The sequence below is a fragment of the Penicillium canariense genome, assembly GCF_028826845.1.
Source record: "Penicillium canariense strain IBT 26290 chromosome Unknown utg000001l_segment0_segment0, whole genome shotgun sequence".
Classification (NCBI taxonomy): domain Eukaryota; kingdom Fungi; phylum Ascomycota; class Eurotiomycetes; order Eurotiales; family Aspergillaceae; genus Penicillium; species Penicillium canariense.
This window is the reverse complement of record NW_026622728.1, coordinates 5371396-5388699: the sequence shown is the minus strand read 5'-3', so window position 1 is coordinate 5388699 and position 17304 is coordinate 5371396. Positions and strand designations below refer to the sequence as shown.

General features: G+C 50.7%; 5 protein-coding genes across 5 annotated transcripts; 1 reads left to right on the top strand and 4 right to left on the bottom strand.

Annotated features, from left to right (window-relative positions):
- Positions 1 to 1813: 1813 nt before the first annotated feature.
- On the top strand, positions 1814 to 3650 carry N7482_001821 (sugar porter family MFS transporter; the record flags this gene model as incomplete). The annotated part of the gene is made up of 3 exons (XM_056683946.1): positions 1814 to 2021; positions 2100 to 2215; positions 2289 to 3650. The coding sequence occupies 3 exons, from the start codon at positions 1814 to 1816 to the stop codon at positions 3648 to 3650; spliced, it is 1686 nt and encodes a 561-aa protein (XP_056547552.1).
- Positions 3651 to 3995: 345 nt separating this feature from the next.
- N7482_001820 (NAD(P)-dependent oxidoreductase) lies at positions 3996 to 4999 on the bottom strand (the record flags this gene model as incomplete). Its single annotated transcript, XM_056683945.1, has 2 exons — positions 3996 to 4889; positions 4952 to 4999. 2 exons carry the CDS (start codon positions 4997 to 4999, stop codon positions 3996 to 3998), a joined length of 942 nt encoding a protein of 313 aa, XP_056547551.1.
- Positions 5000 to 5617: 618 nt separating this feature from the next.
- On the bottom strand, positions 5618 to 6606 carry N7482_001819 (putative DSBA family oxidoreductase; the record flags this gene model as incomplete). The annotated part of the gene is made up of 6 exons (XM_056683944.1): positions 5618 to 5690; positions 5748 to 6064; positions 6121 to 6248; positions 6304 to 6344; positions 6397 to 6475; positions 6573 to 6606. The coding sequence occupies 6 exons, from the start codon at positions 6604 to 6606 to the stop codon at positions 5618 to 5620; spliced, it is 672 nt and encodes a 223-aa protein (XP_056547550.1).
- A 593-nt stretch (positions 6607 to 7199) lies between these two features.
- N7482_001818 (MFS transporter) lies at positions 7200 to 9032 on the bottom strand (the record flags this gene model as incomplete). The annotated part of the gene is made up of 1 exon (XM_056683943.1): positions 7200 to 9032. One exon carries the CDS (start codon positions 9030 to 9032, stop codon positions 7200 to 7202), a length of 1833 nt encoding a protein of 610 aa, XP_056547549.1.
- A 6591-nt stretch (positions 9033 to 15623) lies between these two features.
- Positions 15624 to 16453, bottom strand: N7482_001817 (F-box domain protein; the record flags this gene model as incomplete). The annotated part of the gene is made up of 3 exons (XM_056683942.1): positions 15624 to 15784; positions 15844 to 16119; positions 16189 to 16453. The coding sequence occupies 3 exons, from the start codon at positions 16451 to 16453 to the stop codon at positions 15624 to 15626; spliced, it is 702 nt and encodes a 233-aa protein (XP_056547548.1).
- Positions 16454 to 17304: the final 851 nt, after the last annotated feature.

Genomic DNA, 17304 nt, shown 5'->3' with positions numbered 1-17304 from the left:
GCTTTAGTCTTATTGGCTTTTTGAGTCTTTCTGATTTATAATAATTTGTTTCCTTGGATTTATTTGGGTGGGCTGATGGTCAGTGCCCGAGACTTTCCCGCCGCATTCACCGCAGATCGCGGCAAGGGCTTGGGTTTTAGTGGGGCGTGAAAATCAAGACTGGTTCCGTTCTGCTAACAGATGCCGTGTTCGGCATGCCGAGTGCTGGGATTCGACACGATCGGGTTCAGACAATACGAGTTGGAATTCAAATTGTAAACCAGAGCTATCATCACGGGAAGATGATGAAGGTAGGTAATCTGTCCTGTCCAGCGATAATAGGGTCCTACGTGGTGGACGCAGACGCGCGACCCGGCGTGCATCAGATCCCGAGCCGGCTCGGGGTCGGGATCGCAGCAAGACTCGGTGCCGATGGGGGCAGTGCCCCACGCAGCCCGGGAGTCGCCCGAGGGTGTGAAGGCTCACCGACAGTGGGTCTGGCCACGGTCGAGCTCGTCCGCATTCAGTTCAACCTCTGTTCAGTCCAGCTTTGGCCTGGTATCTGCCCCGAAGCCGGTATATAAATGGGGCTCATTCCCACAACATTCATGAGCGTTGGCACTTCTATAGTGCTGGGGAGGACCGCTGGTGATCGATACTGTTGCTCCGTAGGACCTACCTCATGGAGTCAAGCTTTTCTGTGCAGCGATCGTCATCGCTGCTGAGACGGGCTCGGGAGTCAGCCTTTTTCCAGCAGAACCCACGGTGCCCCACCCCGATGTAAACAGATTTTTCCCTGCAACTGAACCACTGCGTTTCAGTGGCGGGTTCGTGGTTTCTTACACGGGGTACAACGCCCTACAAAGCCTGGAGTAAAACTCGGGTCCCGGATAATCCCAGTTCCCCAGGAGCTGCGGACATAGGTCGGCATTAAGGACCTGGAAACCAAGTACCTAATGGCTTCCGTGGATGCATCAATGACGCGCCGGTCCTCGCCCTAGTTGCCCATTGAACCATACTTTGTGCTCTGCCCAGAGGTGATTTCTGGCTCCGTCATCGACTGCAGCCGATCCCGACATATCACGGAGCCGGTCCGTCCTTGGCCAGGCACCTCGTTCTCATTCGCTGTGCCAGACCCAGTCCTGACTGCATCGCGCAGGTTTCTAGAAGGTGGCGAGGAAGCTCGGCTACCCTACCAGAATCTGATTTCTGGACACATTCCAACGATTGCGGTACCTGGAGCCTTCTCGGCCGCTGGTCCCCTGCGATGTTGTATCTTTGGAGACGTGAATACGGATTCCAAATGCCCATAGTCTGTAGTGTAGCTTCTTCCTCGATACACCGCAGCTATGCTGACCTCACCAGGGGCAAACACACCAGACCCAAGACCAGAAATTCCTCAGGCAATCTCCGTACTTCTGCTAAGAATAACAATCAACGAAGCTAAGGGCCTCGTTTCCCGTTGCTCACGTGGACACGCTCATTTCGGCCTCGCAGGCTGGAGAGCATCAAAGGCCTTTCTCCACCTTTCTCCACCCCAAGAACCCTCCAAACAGTACGGAGAATGTGCTGCCCATGGAGACAATGGAGTCAAGCGTGAAATTTCCTCCGCCCCATCCTGGGAACGGGGGACTCGAGATCCGGGCCCCCATTTTGCCTGCCATGGTACCCCAAGGGGGAGGCCGATTCTCCGCGGCAGTCGTATTTATTTGACATGACACCCTCCTGCCCTGGCTCTCCTTCCTTTTTTTTTCTCCTCCATTCCTCTCTGTGCCCCAGCCCATCTCCGTCCCATTTGTCCGGCGTTTACTACATCTGGACCGGCCTTTTCACCATGGGTGTTGGAAATTTCATGGCCCGGCTCAAGCCTGGTGCTGAGTCCCAGTTCTCCTCGCAGGCCCCGACGCCTGCCCGTGCAGACTCGATCGTGGAGAAGGATGATGGCATCATCGACGATAGCCCCGTCAAGTACCTGACCTGGCGCTCGTTCATCCTGGGCCTGTGTGTCTCCATGGGTGGTTTCATCTTCGGTTACTCGACTGGTAAGCTTGAGCTGCCTATTTGCTCTCCCCGGTGCTGGACCTTCCGCTTCTTGGTCTAGGGTACTGACTCGGCCGTAGGTCAAATCTCGGGGTTCACCACCATGACCGACTTCAAGATGCGCTTCGCCGAGTACAACGCTTCCACCGGGGAATACGCTTTCAGCAACGTCCGGAACGGTCTCATTGTCGGCCTGGTACGTGCTCCCTACTGCCTGCGAACCTCCCTTGATAGTCAGAACCCAGAAGTCTAACAGTTGGCCTCTATAGCTCTCTATCGGAACTATGATTGGTGCCATCGTGGCCGCCCCCATTGCTGACCGCATCGGCCGCAAGTATTCCATCTCCTTCTGGGCCGTGATCAACATGGTTGGTATCATTGTGCAGATCGCCACGACCGACAAGTGGTACCAGATTGCCCTCGGCCGTTGGGTCATGGGTCTGGGTGTCGGTGCTCTGTCCAGCGTCGTCCCCATGTACCAGTCCGAGTCTGCTCCCCGCCAGGTCCGTGGCGCGATGGTCAGCGCTTTCCAGCTGTTCGTCGCCTTCGGTATCTTCATCTCCTACATCATCAACTTCGGTACCGAGCGCCTCAACTCGACCGCCTCGTGGCGCATCACCATGGGTATCGGATTTGCCTGGCCCCTCATCCTGGGTATTGGTACCCTGTTCCTGCCCGAGTCGCCCCGTTTCGCCTACCGCCATGGCCGTGTCGAGGAGGCCCGCGAGGTCATGGCCAAGCTCTACGGTGTTCCCACCAACCACCGCGTCGTTGCCCAGGAGATGGCTGATATGAAGTCCAAGCTCGATGAGGAGCGCGCTGTTGGCAAAGCTGCCTGGCACGAAGTTCTGACCGGTCCCCGCATGTTCTACCGTACCATGCTCGGTATTGCTCTGCAGTCCCTGCAGCAGCTGACCGGTGCCAACTTCATCTTCTACTACGGTACCTCCATCTTCCAGGGTGTTGGCCTCAGCAACTCCTACGTGACCCAGATCATCCTGGGTGCGGTCAACTTCGGTATGACCCTGCCCGGTCTGTACATTGTCGAGCACTACGGACGCCGCAAGTGTCTCATGGCCGGTGCCGCCTGGTGCTTCATCTGCTTCATGATCTGGGCCTCAGTCGGCCATGAGGTTCTCCACGTCCACCCCGACTCGCACTCCGCCGGTGTGGCCATGATCGTCTTCACTTGCTTCTTCATCGTCGGCTTCGCTACCACCTGGGGACCCATCGTCTGGGCCATCTGCGGTGAGATGTACCCCTTCCGCTACCGCGCTACCTGCATGGGTATCGCCACCGCCGCCAACTGGACCTGGAACTTCCTCATCTCCTTCTTCACCCCCTTCATCTCGAGCTCCATCGACTTCAGCTACGGCTACGTCTTCGCTGCCTGCTGCTTCGCCGCTATCTGGGTCGTCTTCTTCTTCGTTAACGAGACCCAGGGTCGCACCCTGGAGGAGGTCGACACCATGTACGTCCTGCACGTTAAGCCCTGGAAGTCTTCCAGCTGGGTGCCCCCGGAGGGCATCGTTGCCGATCTGCACGGCCCATCTGAGCCCAAGACCCAGGAGGGCGCTCAGGGCGAGCACCAGCACCACGATGAGCCTACCGAGATCCAGGAGCAGCAGTAATTGGTGTTGCAAGGGGATTCTTCAAAAACGAAACTTAATTTGCATTGCCAGCTTGATGGGAACAGTTAGACCAACTGGCTAGGACCCTTTATGTATCCTATAGTCTATGATTTTTCTGTGTGTATATTTGACTCACCACTTTTGCTACGACGTCCTAATCGGAGTCGAGATTTGAATGAATATGGCTTTTGAACCATACCTGCATCTACTTTTCACTCGCTTCAATAAGGTCATTCCTGTATAAAAGTAGAGTATCTAGCATGCTAAACTTGAAATGTTTCTTGATGGAATGCATTCATACCTACCATTGTTCTCATCTGTCCAAAGGCTTCCATCTCCATGGAATCACTGGTTCTCAAACTTCATGCCAGCACTCTTCCTCGCCACACCATAAACAGCCGCAATATCACCCTTCTCGCCCTTCTCCGCCTTCAGCTCCTGCAAGAACTGATCCGTCACCTCAACATTCCGCAGACGCTGCCCACCCGCCTTCGCCACATCCGACGCATGCCGCAGATCCTTCCGCGCCAGATCTACCGCAAACAATGGCTCCTCCCGCTGATAGTAGTCGCCGCTAATCATCCGGTCCGCATACTTAGCGAACGGCCCCGGGTTGAACAGCTCCAGCCACTGCCGGAAGGGACCCGTGCCCAGCCCGGCCGTTTCCGCAGCAGTGAGCGTCTCGGCGAGCACCCCGACGGTGTTCAGGAGGAAGGAGTTGCCGAGGACCTTGAGGGTGGAGGCGCGGCCGACGTCGATGTCGGCTCCCGTACCGTCGGACAGGTCAATCGTGGCCTTTGCAATGACGCCTTCGAAGAACGGCTTCGCCTTGGCGATGGCGGACTGCTTGCCTGCCGGCACGACGATCATCTGGCCCGCATCTGCCATGACGGGGGCGCCGAACACCGGGCATGCGACGAAGGCGGCGCCACGGGCCTCGTAGGCGGCTTCCGTGCGGCGCGACGTATCCGGGTGAACGGTTGAGCAGTCGATGAAAGTCTTGGTGGAGAGATCGGTCTCTTTGTCGGCTAGGATGGTCTCGGTGATCGAGTCGACGGCGGGGTCATCGCCGACGCAGATAAAGATCAGATCGGAGGCCTGGACGGCCTCGGTCAGCGAGGTAGCCACTGTAGCTTTGCCGTCGAGTTTCTGGGCGTGTTCCGTGGCCCGCGACGTGGTGCGGTTATACAAAATCAGGCTGGATTGCGGGCCCTTGTGCGCGATGTTGGCGCTCAAGCCCTGGTGTTTTTGCGTGTGTTAGCACTGAAAGCCGTCTGGATTGTCTGTCGACGTGTACTCACCCGGCCAATGTTGCCGAGGCCGATCCATGCAACACGAACGCCAGACATGGTGGTATTTTCTAATTGAAATGTGAAGCCGGAGAGGTTGATGCGTAGCGGTTCTCCGGCTTTTAAGTCAAGCTTCGTGGGGCAGCGTGGGGTAAGACGAGGGTCCGTTCCGCGCGGGCTCAGTTCTTAACCGGCGCGTTCCGAGGGGCTTGAGCCTTTGTGGTACAGCATCCATTGCTGGGCGGACATTGGCCTAATTATACCGTTAACAGTTGGAGCTATCGACTGATCGAAATTCATCTTCGCAGTTTCATTTGTCGCTCTCGGCATCCAATTGGGGCGAGATTGCTGCAGTGCCTAAGCAGTGAGTCAGCAAGGCCGAAGGGCCGAGATAGCAAGGCTTCGCTCCGCTGGGGACTTTGGGCATGGATAGCCATCCAATTCAATTCGTTCCTGAAGTATCTTGAATCATTGGGCTTGACAAAAAAGTGCATGAAGAACATTACTATCCATGAAACACCACGGTCGCTCTTTGAATCGCTGATAATCGACGCCGTGGGAGCATTGAGCGGGTTGCCTTGCATGTCCTCCAGGCTCCTCAACATTATCAAGAGACTATACAGGCCATCCGATGCATTATGCCAATATAGGCACTCCTCCTGTACACAGAAACGCATCCTACAGCTTCGCCTTCTCGACGATAGTCACGTCCTGGAACGGGATGCCCAAGTACTGCCACATGAACGCAAACCTACACCCAATTAGGTCCAGCCATAGACACCAGAAGCTAGAAGATATGGAAACTCACCGATCACTTCCAAAAAAAGGCTCCTCCTTGCCCTCCTTATTGCGCACCCAGAACCATGGCGCGCCGTAAGCACCCTGGTCCAGCGCCTTTTGCGTGTTCGCAGTCAATGCTTCCTTGTACTCGGGGCTTTTAGCGGCGTCTAAGATCTCCTTGATTTCCTTTTCGGAGTAGTTGTGCGACTTGAGAAGCTCTGCCAGATGCTCAGGCTTGCTAATGTCGATATTCTGGTGGTACATCCACTCCCATAGTGATAGGAATGTGGTTTCAAAGCGCTCGCGGGGGTAATGGCGCTTGATATAAATCATACACCGTTGGGGCTAGGAAATATCAGTATCATGTACCTGGAAAAAGATTATGGCGGAGAGTCGCTCACCATAATCGAAAGGATTGGGAAGAAATCAGGCGTTTTGATCTGCGGCACGCCGAAGTACTTGCATGCCCGCTCGGAGTCGAATTTGGAGTAGGCTGCCTTGGCCGGGAGCGTCCATGGGGGCTTATTCCCTACAGTTGACATGTTAGCCATCTATCAACTTGTCTTTGTGTTGGATAGACATACCAGAGCCAACATTCACGCCGCCCAGGAAGATGGGGTGCAACCTGTTCAAATCAGCACGCGCTCCCAAAGCAGCCGCAGAATCAGCACACGCACTCCACCTCCACCCCATGAGACTCGAGCGCCTTCCGATTGCGCCTCAGATACAGCGTCGCATAGTACGAGTAGGGCGACACTAGGGATCGATTAGCGAATCGGTGACCCGCTTCTGGGACAAACCCCAGGGATGCCCACCCTGGCGAGGGCTGGGACCGGGGGTGGCGAGATCATACCGCAGTCGACAAACGCGTCGATTTTGCCAGCCATGGCGATGTCACTAACTAGATTCTAATCACAAATGTCGTGATGAGCTGATCACTGGCGCTCTGTGGAGGGAATTGGTCATATTTAGCTGGGGAGAGCCGGGCCCGGCCGAGGTGGAGAGGGACCGCGGCTCTTGTGGGGTTGATGAGTGATCATGAATTTCTACAGCACGGCGGAACTATACGGGAGCCATGAGGCTTCCTTACATGTTATATTGATAATATCAGCCCTGAATATGGGTAAGTAGTTGTGTTGCAAAAAAAAGGTATGTATTAAATTGGTATCTGTTTGAGTTATGCACCATCGCTAAAAGCAGTTTGCTTTCGATTTCAGCCCCGATGGCCGAATCAAAATCACGGATAACAGGGCAGTCCAGGTCCACTTGGAAACGCACGGTGTCGGCATCAACCATTTGGCCCGAGGTTTGACCGGGCTGCCACTCTCTGCGCGTAGAGGTATGGATTGCTCTGGAACAGCATAGGGACGAAGGCCACCGACTTGCTACCTCTCGGAAGGTTTCTTCAACTATCCGTCTGATGGTACTGAGATTGCCAGCATGCAGGCTGGAGGGATGGCACAAAGTCATTCAAGCCCGATCAATCGTGCCGATGCCCACTGATCGCCGACTGTCGAGTGTTGACCAAGTCAAGGTCATACGGATTCTCCTCGTACTGTGTCGCCGTAGCGGTGCGATGCAACGACCGTCCCGACTGACGAGACGTTCGCGATGCGTACAGTCCCAAGGTGATGCGCGAAGGAACGGTTGACAGGCTTTCACGATCGCTGGTATCCTCCGAGACATCAGCAGAGGGATGACTTTTCTCGATCTCATTCTGCGCGGCCGGCTCCTCGGGTCGAGTCTCAGCGTTATTCTTCTCCGCAAGGCGGCGCATGAAAGCATCTGCCTCGGCGGCAAAAGTACATCGCTGGCGAATCTGAGCGCCATATTTGAAAAAGATGAACGGAAATGGCACGCATGCCAACGACAAGAAAGCTGGAATAGAAGATGCCCAGTGGATGCCCAAATTCCGGTACATATAAGTTGTGAAAAGAGGGAGGGCCATTCCGAACAGCGATCGAAGAGCCGAGTTTGCTGCCAAAACCGAGGCAGCAAAAATGGTGTAGGAATCAATGAGGTAGTTGAACACACTCAGAAACACGAGAACCATGCCGAAGCCGAACGGCGCACCTGCAGCAATGGAAGCCATCCAGTGGATACTAGGATAGTTCGTCCACGCGAACCAAAAGAGTCCGACGGGCAGAGCGATACCCCCGACCATACTAGGTGGCAGCCGCACCTCTGGTGGGAGCCGGTCGGTCGTCTCGCTGCACTTCTTCGCGTATCGCATGTTTTCTGGGAAAGTGTATGCGACAGCCATGAGCATACCCACCAGGATCCCGAGGAATGCGAGGCCACCCACGCCTTCGCTCCACCCACGAACCTCCTGGAAGACGATCGGGTACGCTGCGAAGAGCATATAAAGCGTTCCATAAATGATGGACATGTAAATGGACAGGAGAAACACGATAGGTTCACGGAATAACAAGATCCATGGGCGGGACAGAGCCAATTTCAAGGTCTTGCCCATGGGAATCGGGCCGCGTTCGATATCGAGTTTGCTTCGGTAAACCTTCCCTGTGATTTCTGACAGCTTTGCTGCCCGCCGCCGCAGGAGGACTGGAGTGTACGTCTCGGGCAACAGAAAAACAATACACAACCAAAGGGCACCAGAGAGAGCAGCAAGGAAGCCTTCGACCCAGCGCCAACCTGCCCCGGTAGCCAGAAAGCCTCCAATGATAGGGCCGATGGTCGGTCCTAAGAAGGGTGCCGCTGCGAAAAGGCTAATAGCAATGCCACGCTGCGATGCAGTGAACATATCGGCAATCGTTCCACCAGCGTTGCCAAAAGGTGATGAGCCAAAACATCCCGCGAAGAACCGCAGAATGATTAAAGTCTCGATATTCTGAGCACCAACCGCGCCGGCATTGAACGCTGTCAAAAACGCAAAACTGATCGTGAAGATATGACGCCGGCCGAAGATCTCACTGAGCGGCGCCCAAATCAAGGGTCCGATAGCGAAGCCCAGTACGAACAGCGACACGCCGAGAATAGCGATTTCCTCGTCCACGTCAAAATGTGCCACAATCTGGCCAATGCCTCCAGAGAATGCGGACGAGACTAGGGCAACAGCTAGCGTCACAAAAGACACTAGAATCGTAATCGACCACTTCTTGACGGCGCTGAAGTTCATCGGGTTGCGAGGGTCTCGCGGTAACCACGTTACAACGTAGGGGTCTTCATCGGTGCCAGAGCCCGGATAGGGAAATGAAGCCACTTCTTCTGTGATCACTTTCTGGTCGAAGACCAGGCGCCAGAAGGGGATTTTGGAGAGTCGCGGGCTCTCACCTCCGGCGTGGGGCCCAGCCATCATCAGATCAGCCTAGCAATGCCGCCTGTAGGCGTAAGAGAATCCACCGCTTCAACAGCTTTGTCCAAAAACCGCCGTCATGGGGGTGACGGGCAAGATCAATGCAGGTCTGGCGATGCGAAAGGTGATAGCTGGCAGGAAAAGATTGAAAAAGCATCATTTCCATACATGAGAACAGGGAAGCTTAATCTACAGAAAGAGTGACCCACTTTGATAGCCGTGGGCCTCGGCTGGTTCCCAGAATGGTTAATGCTATCCAGGCACCTTCGGCATGCCGCTGTTCTCATTGGCTTATTCCGGAATATTCGGCATGCAGTGCCGAATGGAAGCGGAGTGGGCCGTCGACGTCGCCAGCACAGAGTTTTCAGTGGAGCTTCGTAGGGCTTGCTTTGATCGAACCCAAGCAATTGGCCCGAACGCCACCTTTCGTGATGAGCTTGAGCAGACAGGGCTTCCCAAAGAACACTTTGTGTTCGGAATATCGAGTACCACGATAATTTTAGAGCTTAAGCATTTTTTATGCTACTGGATAAAATTCTCGTTGGATTTTTGGATCTTGAATACTTACCCGGGGTAAGAGAGCGGAGGCGTGGAGTGAACGTTGATGACTGGACCCAACTGTAGCCCTCGACAATCGCAGCTACTCGGCGAGCTTGCGCTTCTATATAAGGACTGTAAATATAAGCAACATAGATTGATTATCCTTATGACATACCCTATTCACAAATGTCTGAATGCTTCATAATCAATAGGTGGCTTGCGAATCTGTTTTCATGAAGGCTATCCAGGTAGAAATGGAATCATTATTGAGCGCTGCATCGCTTTTACCTTCCTTGGTCTAGCTTTTCCGTTATGAAGGGTACATTTCAGGCTATTTCCTGTTATACCAATTTAGATATAGCATGCATGTTGATTAGAACGAAGACGTGGAGGGTGATGTTTATGGTTGGAACTAAGGAATCACGCTGGGGACACTCTCGGTTCGCTTCAGCCTTATCACTCACCCTTTTGTTAAAAAAACTGGTAAGCATCAGCTTTTACCTCTGGTAGCGTTAATTTGGCATGATCTTCACATTCCAGGTGCTGTGGTCCAGTTGGTCAAGACGCTTCGTTGTGGAGCCCATATCGTATTCCGAAGTAGCCCCGGTTCGAATCCGGGCAGCGCCACGTTTCTTTTTACATTTTTATCACTATGCATACTACTTCATAGCATAGCATTAGCACGGAGTATTTACTACTTACGGTCCGGTCCCTATGCAATAGAGACTGAGTACTCCGTATCCGTGTCTACGCCCACCCACACCGCTTCCGCGCTGTGGGTGTGCCACACCGTAACCGCCAATAACACCGTAACCGCCAGTTTTGACCAGGATCACCCATTTCCACACATTTTGAAGCCTTTCACCCACATAACATGCCAAAACCCTCCAATTTTGATGAATCTCGCATGGCAGAGGCCTGCGAAGCTATCCGCGCACAAAAAAAACCGAATATATCGAAGACTGCGCGTGAATTTAGCGTTCCCCGCGAGACACTACGCGACCGTGTCAATAAGGGCAGTCAGGCTCGTACAGCTAGGAAACCAACCAATAAAGCCCTCGATAGCTATCAAGAGGAAGCATTGATACGCTAGGTTGATTATATACGTAGTTAGAATATGCCCGTCACCCCTGGCCTACTAGAGCAGTGGGCAAATCGAGCTATCGTACGCGCTGGTGACCCTGAACGAACTGTCAGCGATATATAGTCGTATCGCTTCATAAAGCGCCTACCAGCCCATCTAGACCCAGTAAAGCAGAAGACTAAGGAATCAAAGCGAATCAAGGCCGAAGACGCAGGATTACTACAGCACTAGTATAATCTATTAGCCAACGTAGTTAAGGATATACCGGCGCGGTTAGTATACAATTTTGATAAGTGTAGCTTCCAACCTAGCCAGGGCGTATCACGAAAGGTTATTAGATCAAAATCAAATTACCCTAACCTTGCTGAATTAGAACGTAGCGAGACTATAACGACCGTTAAATATATCGCTGCCGATGGTTAGCTAATAGATCCGTTATTCATCTTCAAAAGCGGCACGTTTCAAGAGTGTTAGTTCAACGAAAGCGAGGCTTTACCACCACTCACGAATACAGCTATATCACCTAATAGCTAGATATCCGATAAATTAGCCCTCGCATAGCTTCAATCGTTCATTAATACAACTAATAATCGCACGAAGAGGGGGGAAAAACGCATCTTAATCTTTAACGGCCACGGCTCCCATTTCACCATCGAATTCCTACAAAGATACGAGGATAATAACGTTATACCATTCGCTTTTATGCCTCATACAACACATCTTTGCCAGCCTCTCGATGGTAAGCCGTTTTTAAGCTATAAGCAACACTTCCGACGCATCAATAACGAGCTATCTTTTTAGGCCGGTCAGCCGATGGGGAAGTCTGAATTTTTACGCATCATTAGGCCTATACGAGAGAGGGCCTTTAACCAACGAATCATCCGCGAAGCCTTTAAAGATCGTAGTATCTGGCCGGTTAATAGTAGCGAGATTATTAATAATCTAGCTAATCAACTGCCGGAGCTACCAGGGCTAAATACGCCTAATCTCCGTCCGTATAGTAAAAAGACACCATCACCACTACTAACAGCCCTCTCGTCGTCAAGCGTAGAAAATAGCCCTCCAAAATCAATTAAAGCTATCAAGAAAAACCAGCAGAAGATATTAAAACACTCAGATAGCCTTACACCAAAGCATCTACGTAGTTTAGAGCAAATATTTAAACACAACCAAATCGCGATCGAACAGCTTAGTATATCTAACGAGACAATCAGTCGAATAAGAGCCGCCCAAGCACCCTTACGGCGCCAATTCACCAAGCGACAGGTAAAGCCACTCAGCCAGTCTAGTATATTATCCGTACGCGATGCAAATCGATCAATTACAGAGAGGAAGGCCAAAAGCGCTACTGCAGAAGAGAAACGGTTAGCCAAGCAATAGGAGAAATTGTACGGTCGGAAGCCACCACCGTTAGTTATACAAGAGAGTGAGATATCAATAGAAGCAGCGAGGGTAGCGGAAGAGATGGGGGAGGGTTTTTTCATCGATACACAGCCGATGCTTTGATAAATTGATGAATTTGATCAAAACTGGCGGTTACGGTGTTATTGGCGGTTACGGTGTGGCCCGAAGCGGTGTGGGTGGGCGTAGACACGGATAACTAGTATGCTACCTTTTTAGTACTTGGATACTAGCTAATCAGCAATCATCAGCGCCAATTTTGGCAAATTTCCCAACACCGGTGCTGTGGTCCAGTTGGTCAAGACGCTTCGTTGTGGAGCTTATATCGTATTCCGAAGTAGCCCCGGTTCGAATCCGGGCAGCGCCACGTTCTTTTTATTTTTATCCACCTACCTCAGGTAGTTACAGTAGTTACCCTTCCTCCGCATATGGTATCAGAACGGTAAAGTAGAAGTCAGAGACAGACTATCCCCGGACATTCACGCGTTGTTTTCCGGCCTAAAGCCACGCTTATTCGCTTTTGGTTTACTATGTGCGCAGTCTCCGTTTACCTATATCTAGTTTCCAGAGTGGGCAATCTGGCTGAGACACTGAGAGAACCTGCCTTGAGCGATCCATCTACATCGCTTTCGTAGTGCTACCGTTTCTCTTTTACTTTTTCACATCTATACATATGACAAGGGTTCCCTGTAACATGCCATAGCAAGCCATGTCACGGTGTGACCTAAAATCCCTTTATAACCCAGTACTTTAACTTCCATTTCTTTTCTCACGAGTTTGTGCCGTACCTTTTTCCTCCAAGCATGGCAGGGCTATCATAGAATCAGTATTTGGATCCAAAAGGGAGGCAATCACTATACCTCGCCATAGAAGGATTGCCACATAGATGCATAGACCAAGAAGATAGATGATCACAGAAAGCGATATAAGAAATTTCGGTGCTCCACTGAGGCCTAAATAGAACTCTCTTATCTTAAAAAAGAGTTTTCGCAGATCTTCTCCACTCGAGCATGTTAGGGCTATCATAGAATCAGTAGCTGAATCCAAGAGGGAGACAATCACTGTACCTCGCCATAGAAGACTCGTCACAAAAAGGCATACACCAAAAAGATAGAGGGCCACAGTAAGGGAGGAGGCGATCTTCTGTGCTCTACTCAAGCCTGAATTGGACTTTCGTGTAGCCCAGATAGTTCGTCCCCCAATCACTAGGCACAGAATTGCAATGGAGTTGGCTAGATCTAACATGTCGTACAAGGCAGTCTCAACGGCGGAGACACCAAGCTTATTTATAGCTGCGTGTTTGAGCGATAGATCTCAAGTAACAATAGGGATACTCATACTCATCGACGTACCTGTGAAAGGTTTCTGAGGTTGCTGATGCTAATAAACTCTGGCAGATAGGTATCACGCTCGATCATAGGACTATACGGCGTAATCAGGAGGTAGTAATAGTTCCAATGCACGAAATCTTGGCTATTTTCCAGCTCGACTTTTCGTTGAGGTAGTAGCACCGTCTTATCTGTGGCTTTCCCGTGCAGGCCAAGTGGGTCTTACGCGTAAGAAAACTGGTCCCCCGCGAAGTCCCGGCACTAAGCAGCTAGATCTGTAGATAGGATTTCGGCCCGTGGGGACACTAGAAAGAGAAGACTACATGTCGGCTCAGCCCATTTTCTGTTGGCGCTCATCCATACGTCCTAAAAATAAAATAGGTTAGGTTGAGCTGAACTTTTACTTATCATTATTATCATCACGTTATGGGTTAAGCCGACCAAAAAAAAAAAAAAAAAAAAAAAAAAAAAAAGACCAAAAGGGCCTGACCTGTAACCTCGTAAAAAGAGAAAAAGAGAACGTGGCGCTGCCCGGATTCGAACCGGGGCTACTTCGGAATACGATATGAGCTCCACAACGAAGCGTCTTGACCAACTGGACCACAGCACCTAACTTAGAGTTTTTGCGAATTTTGCGCTATTCACTGCTTGGCGCTCCAGAGCTAAAGAGTAGCTTACCCAGTGCCTACCTGGCTAGAATGCCTGGCCACATCGAGTTCACCAAGTCCCCTATCATGACTCGCGTATCACCACTTATTTTGCCAACACATTTACAAAAAGAGTATACAATAGCCTATATCTCAACGAAACAACGGTAACCTTCTAAGTCTTGACACTGGCTTGTAAATTTAAGAACAGACGTGTGTGATGATGAAGCTTGCAAGGTGTGTCACTTTTTATAAATCTCGTAACCAGTGCCATGCAGTTTAACAATTTAATATGCTGGTTACGCAGTCATATTATTAACTGATATTTTTCGAGATCAAGCTGGAAAAAGAATTTAAAAACATAAAAAGATGGTGGCGCTGCCCGGATTCGAACCGGGGCTACTTCGGAATACGATAATAAGCTCCACAACGAAGCGTCTTGACCAACTGGACCACAGCACCATGCTTATTGAACACTGCCCTGTGTCCAATATGAAGCATCTTTTTGTATCGCGTATTTTGATTGGCCGGAAATTTAGGCCCACTTATGCTCCACAGTAGGCATAAGGTGGTCGGTCGGGGTTATTTCTTAATTTTCGGAGATGGTTTAGAATTTGAATCGATCATAATATAAGGACGCCTTTCATAGGTTGGTGCCCTATCATAAATCAATGTCTTCCTCTAACAGGAGACTAAAATACACGTAGGTGAGTCATACGAAAGGACAACCTACTGCAAGTAAGCGGGTTGGGCTATAGGTAGTACCCCATCAAATACGGTAGATTCTAGTTTCAATTTTCGATCACGGTGTCTTACTGTGGAATCTTGATTCAAAAGTATCGCCCATATGGACACTGGCATATTTTCAACATTCTGGGTATTTTTGACGTAGTTGAGCTCCAAATATATATTTGCAGCCTATTGCAACATTACATTTTGGTAGGGTTATTCTACGGCCAGCTACCGAGGGATCTAGTAAACAAGGAGGTGTTGACGGCGATGGGCGATCGCTTTTCCATCCAGATAACGGATTCACAATCTCCATGTAAATCTCTTTGCCTTTTTCTCATGGTCCTATCAACGTTGACCTACACCGAATGAAATACGACGGAAATTGTTTGAATCGAGAATCGCCATAGTGTTGCCTTTTGCCAAACATTGCAGTCATTACTTCGTAGGCGGCGGCAGAGCTGTACCTCAGATATGCCTTTACCAATTCTAAATCATTATTTATTGGATCATTTAGTCTGGCTTTGGGCATCGGTGCTAGTGCTTCTTTAGATATGCACCTTATAATGTCCAATGGCTAATTGATCCGATGACTGCCTAGCTAGCATGTTTTGGTAAATAACAATCGTGATGATGCTTTTTGTGTCTGGTGAGGAATGCTGGGCCACATGTAAAGGCTTCAAAAGAGATTTATTAGGATGTCTATGCGCAAATCATAGTTCTACTAGATTATGACCATATCAAGTGTATGAATCCCAGAGATCATCAGAATTCAAGTGACCGAATGATAATTTTCAAGTGGCTCATAATTTGTGCTTATAGAAATAGCAAACAACATCAATGTCGCTCCAGTGAGCTCAGTCTATCGTGCGCCTACGCCCTGTCTAAGTAGTCCGTTCATCTCAATCAGTCCCAGGGCGTGGGGATCAGCCCGCAGACGGATTACGCTGGTATTCCTATTCCTCTTCTTCTCTTCTGCCTTCTCAATTGCCACAAGAAGGCGGGTGGCACTAACATGCAGCTCTAATAGACCATTAGCTTTTACTGCTATCTTGCCCCGTCATGTAAATGTCACTACTCACCAGTCACCGTGACTTCGTATGCGGTGGCAAAGCTGGGCTCGATTCTCCGTACCTCAACTCGGATCCCAAGTGTATGTTGCTGGTCCAACCAGACGACCTCGGAACGCTGGCTTTCAAGCCAGTCTCTCTGTAGTCGAACAACCAGTGTGCCCCCAATATTGGTAGAACCTGTTATGAGCAAGGTGGCCAGGGTCGACACCAAGGATATTTTCGCCTGGACTTGGGCAAATTGTTCAAAATCTTCCAATATCACTTCTCGCTTCAGCAGCTCATTTGCTTTCCCACCAAAATATTTCACGTTAGCTTGTATCAAGCCACCATTCACAATAAATCACAGTGTCCTACCTGGAGATCCCCCCCAAGGCGTGCTGGCTGGTGAATATGACGTAGGCCGGAATACGGCGAAAACATCCGCCAGTAGCTTTCGACCTGGTAATGAATCCTGCAAGCTGCTCGTGCTCAAGTATCTGCACTTAACATCTGCTGGAACTGTGTCGGTTGGCCCGAATTTCAACAACAAATTCGGCTCTGGGTGATCGAACGTGTAACCCATTCGAGACCGCAGGATGTAGAGAACCGGTTCCGAGAATTTCCTACACGTCCTGTACATTTGAACTAAGATCGTAGCCGGGAGATGGCGGAATACCATGAGTAGGAGCTGGGGAAAGTCAACTCGAATCAACTGCGTAAATGAGGACTCCTACCTCGACCGGGAGCTCTTGGATGGTCTTTCGAGCACGAGGCCTACGTGTGCGACGTGCAGGCTCGCAAGCAGGCAGGTCGGGAGGCCCACTGACTTTGCCGCTATGAACCTTTGGCATATCTCTGAATTGGAAGTCTAGAGGACTTTGTGAGGGTAGACTATATTTAGCAGACTTTGCAGCCGTCGAGGAAGCAGGTACTGACGTCTGAACATGGACATGGAAGAGGAAGTGGGTGATGTTGAGGGGGCGGTGGGAAAACGAAGCCCCGTGTGGCTATAAAAGAAATATCCAAAAAAATAGATAAATGTCTACTAGTCTTTCCTCCAACAGGAAAAGGCGATATTTCAGTTTATATCTACCTCCAGTGAAGGAGTGATCAGAAGGTGAAGGCTTATCGCTGCTATCGATTAGGTTCTGGGTCATAGAGCAGTGACGTCATGTGTGGTGACAGTGTGACCGTTGATCGTCTAGGCCATTGCAGTCCAGGGGAGACTGCCGAATAGATTGCACAACTTCCCCCAGATAAATAGCCTTGGACCAGAACGAGTGTCCCCCTCAAGAGACTGCCTGCAATCGACCCCAGCTGCCACGAGGGCGGGATCCCGAGACGATGCCTTTACGGCTCACCGAAGATAATTACTACCCCACCAACCTACCCATTCCGTGATCGCATTCTTCCCCAATGGCGTTTTTGGGAGCTAAATCTTTATCCACGACGATCGCCCACATCTAAATAATGTAATGATAAAATTATTTT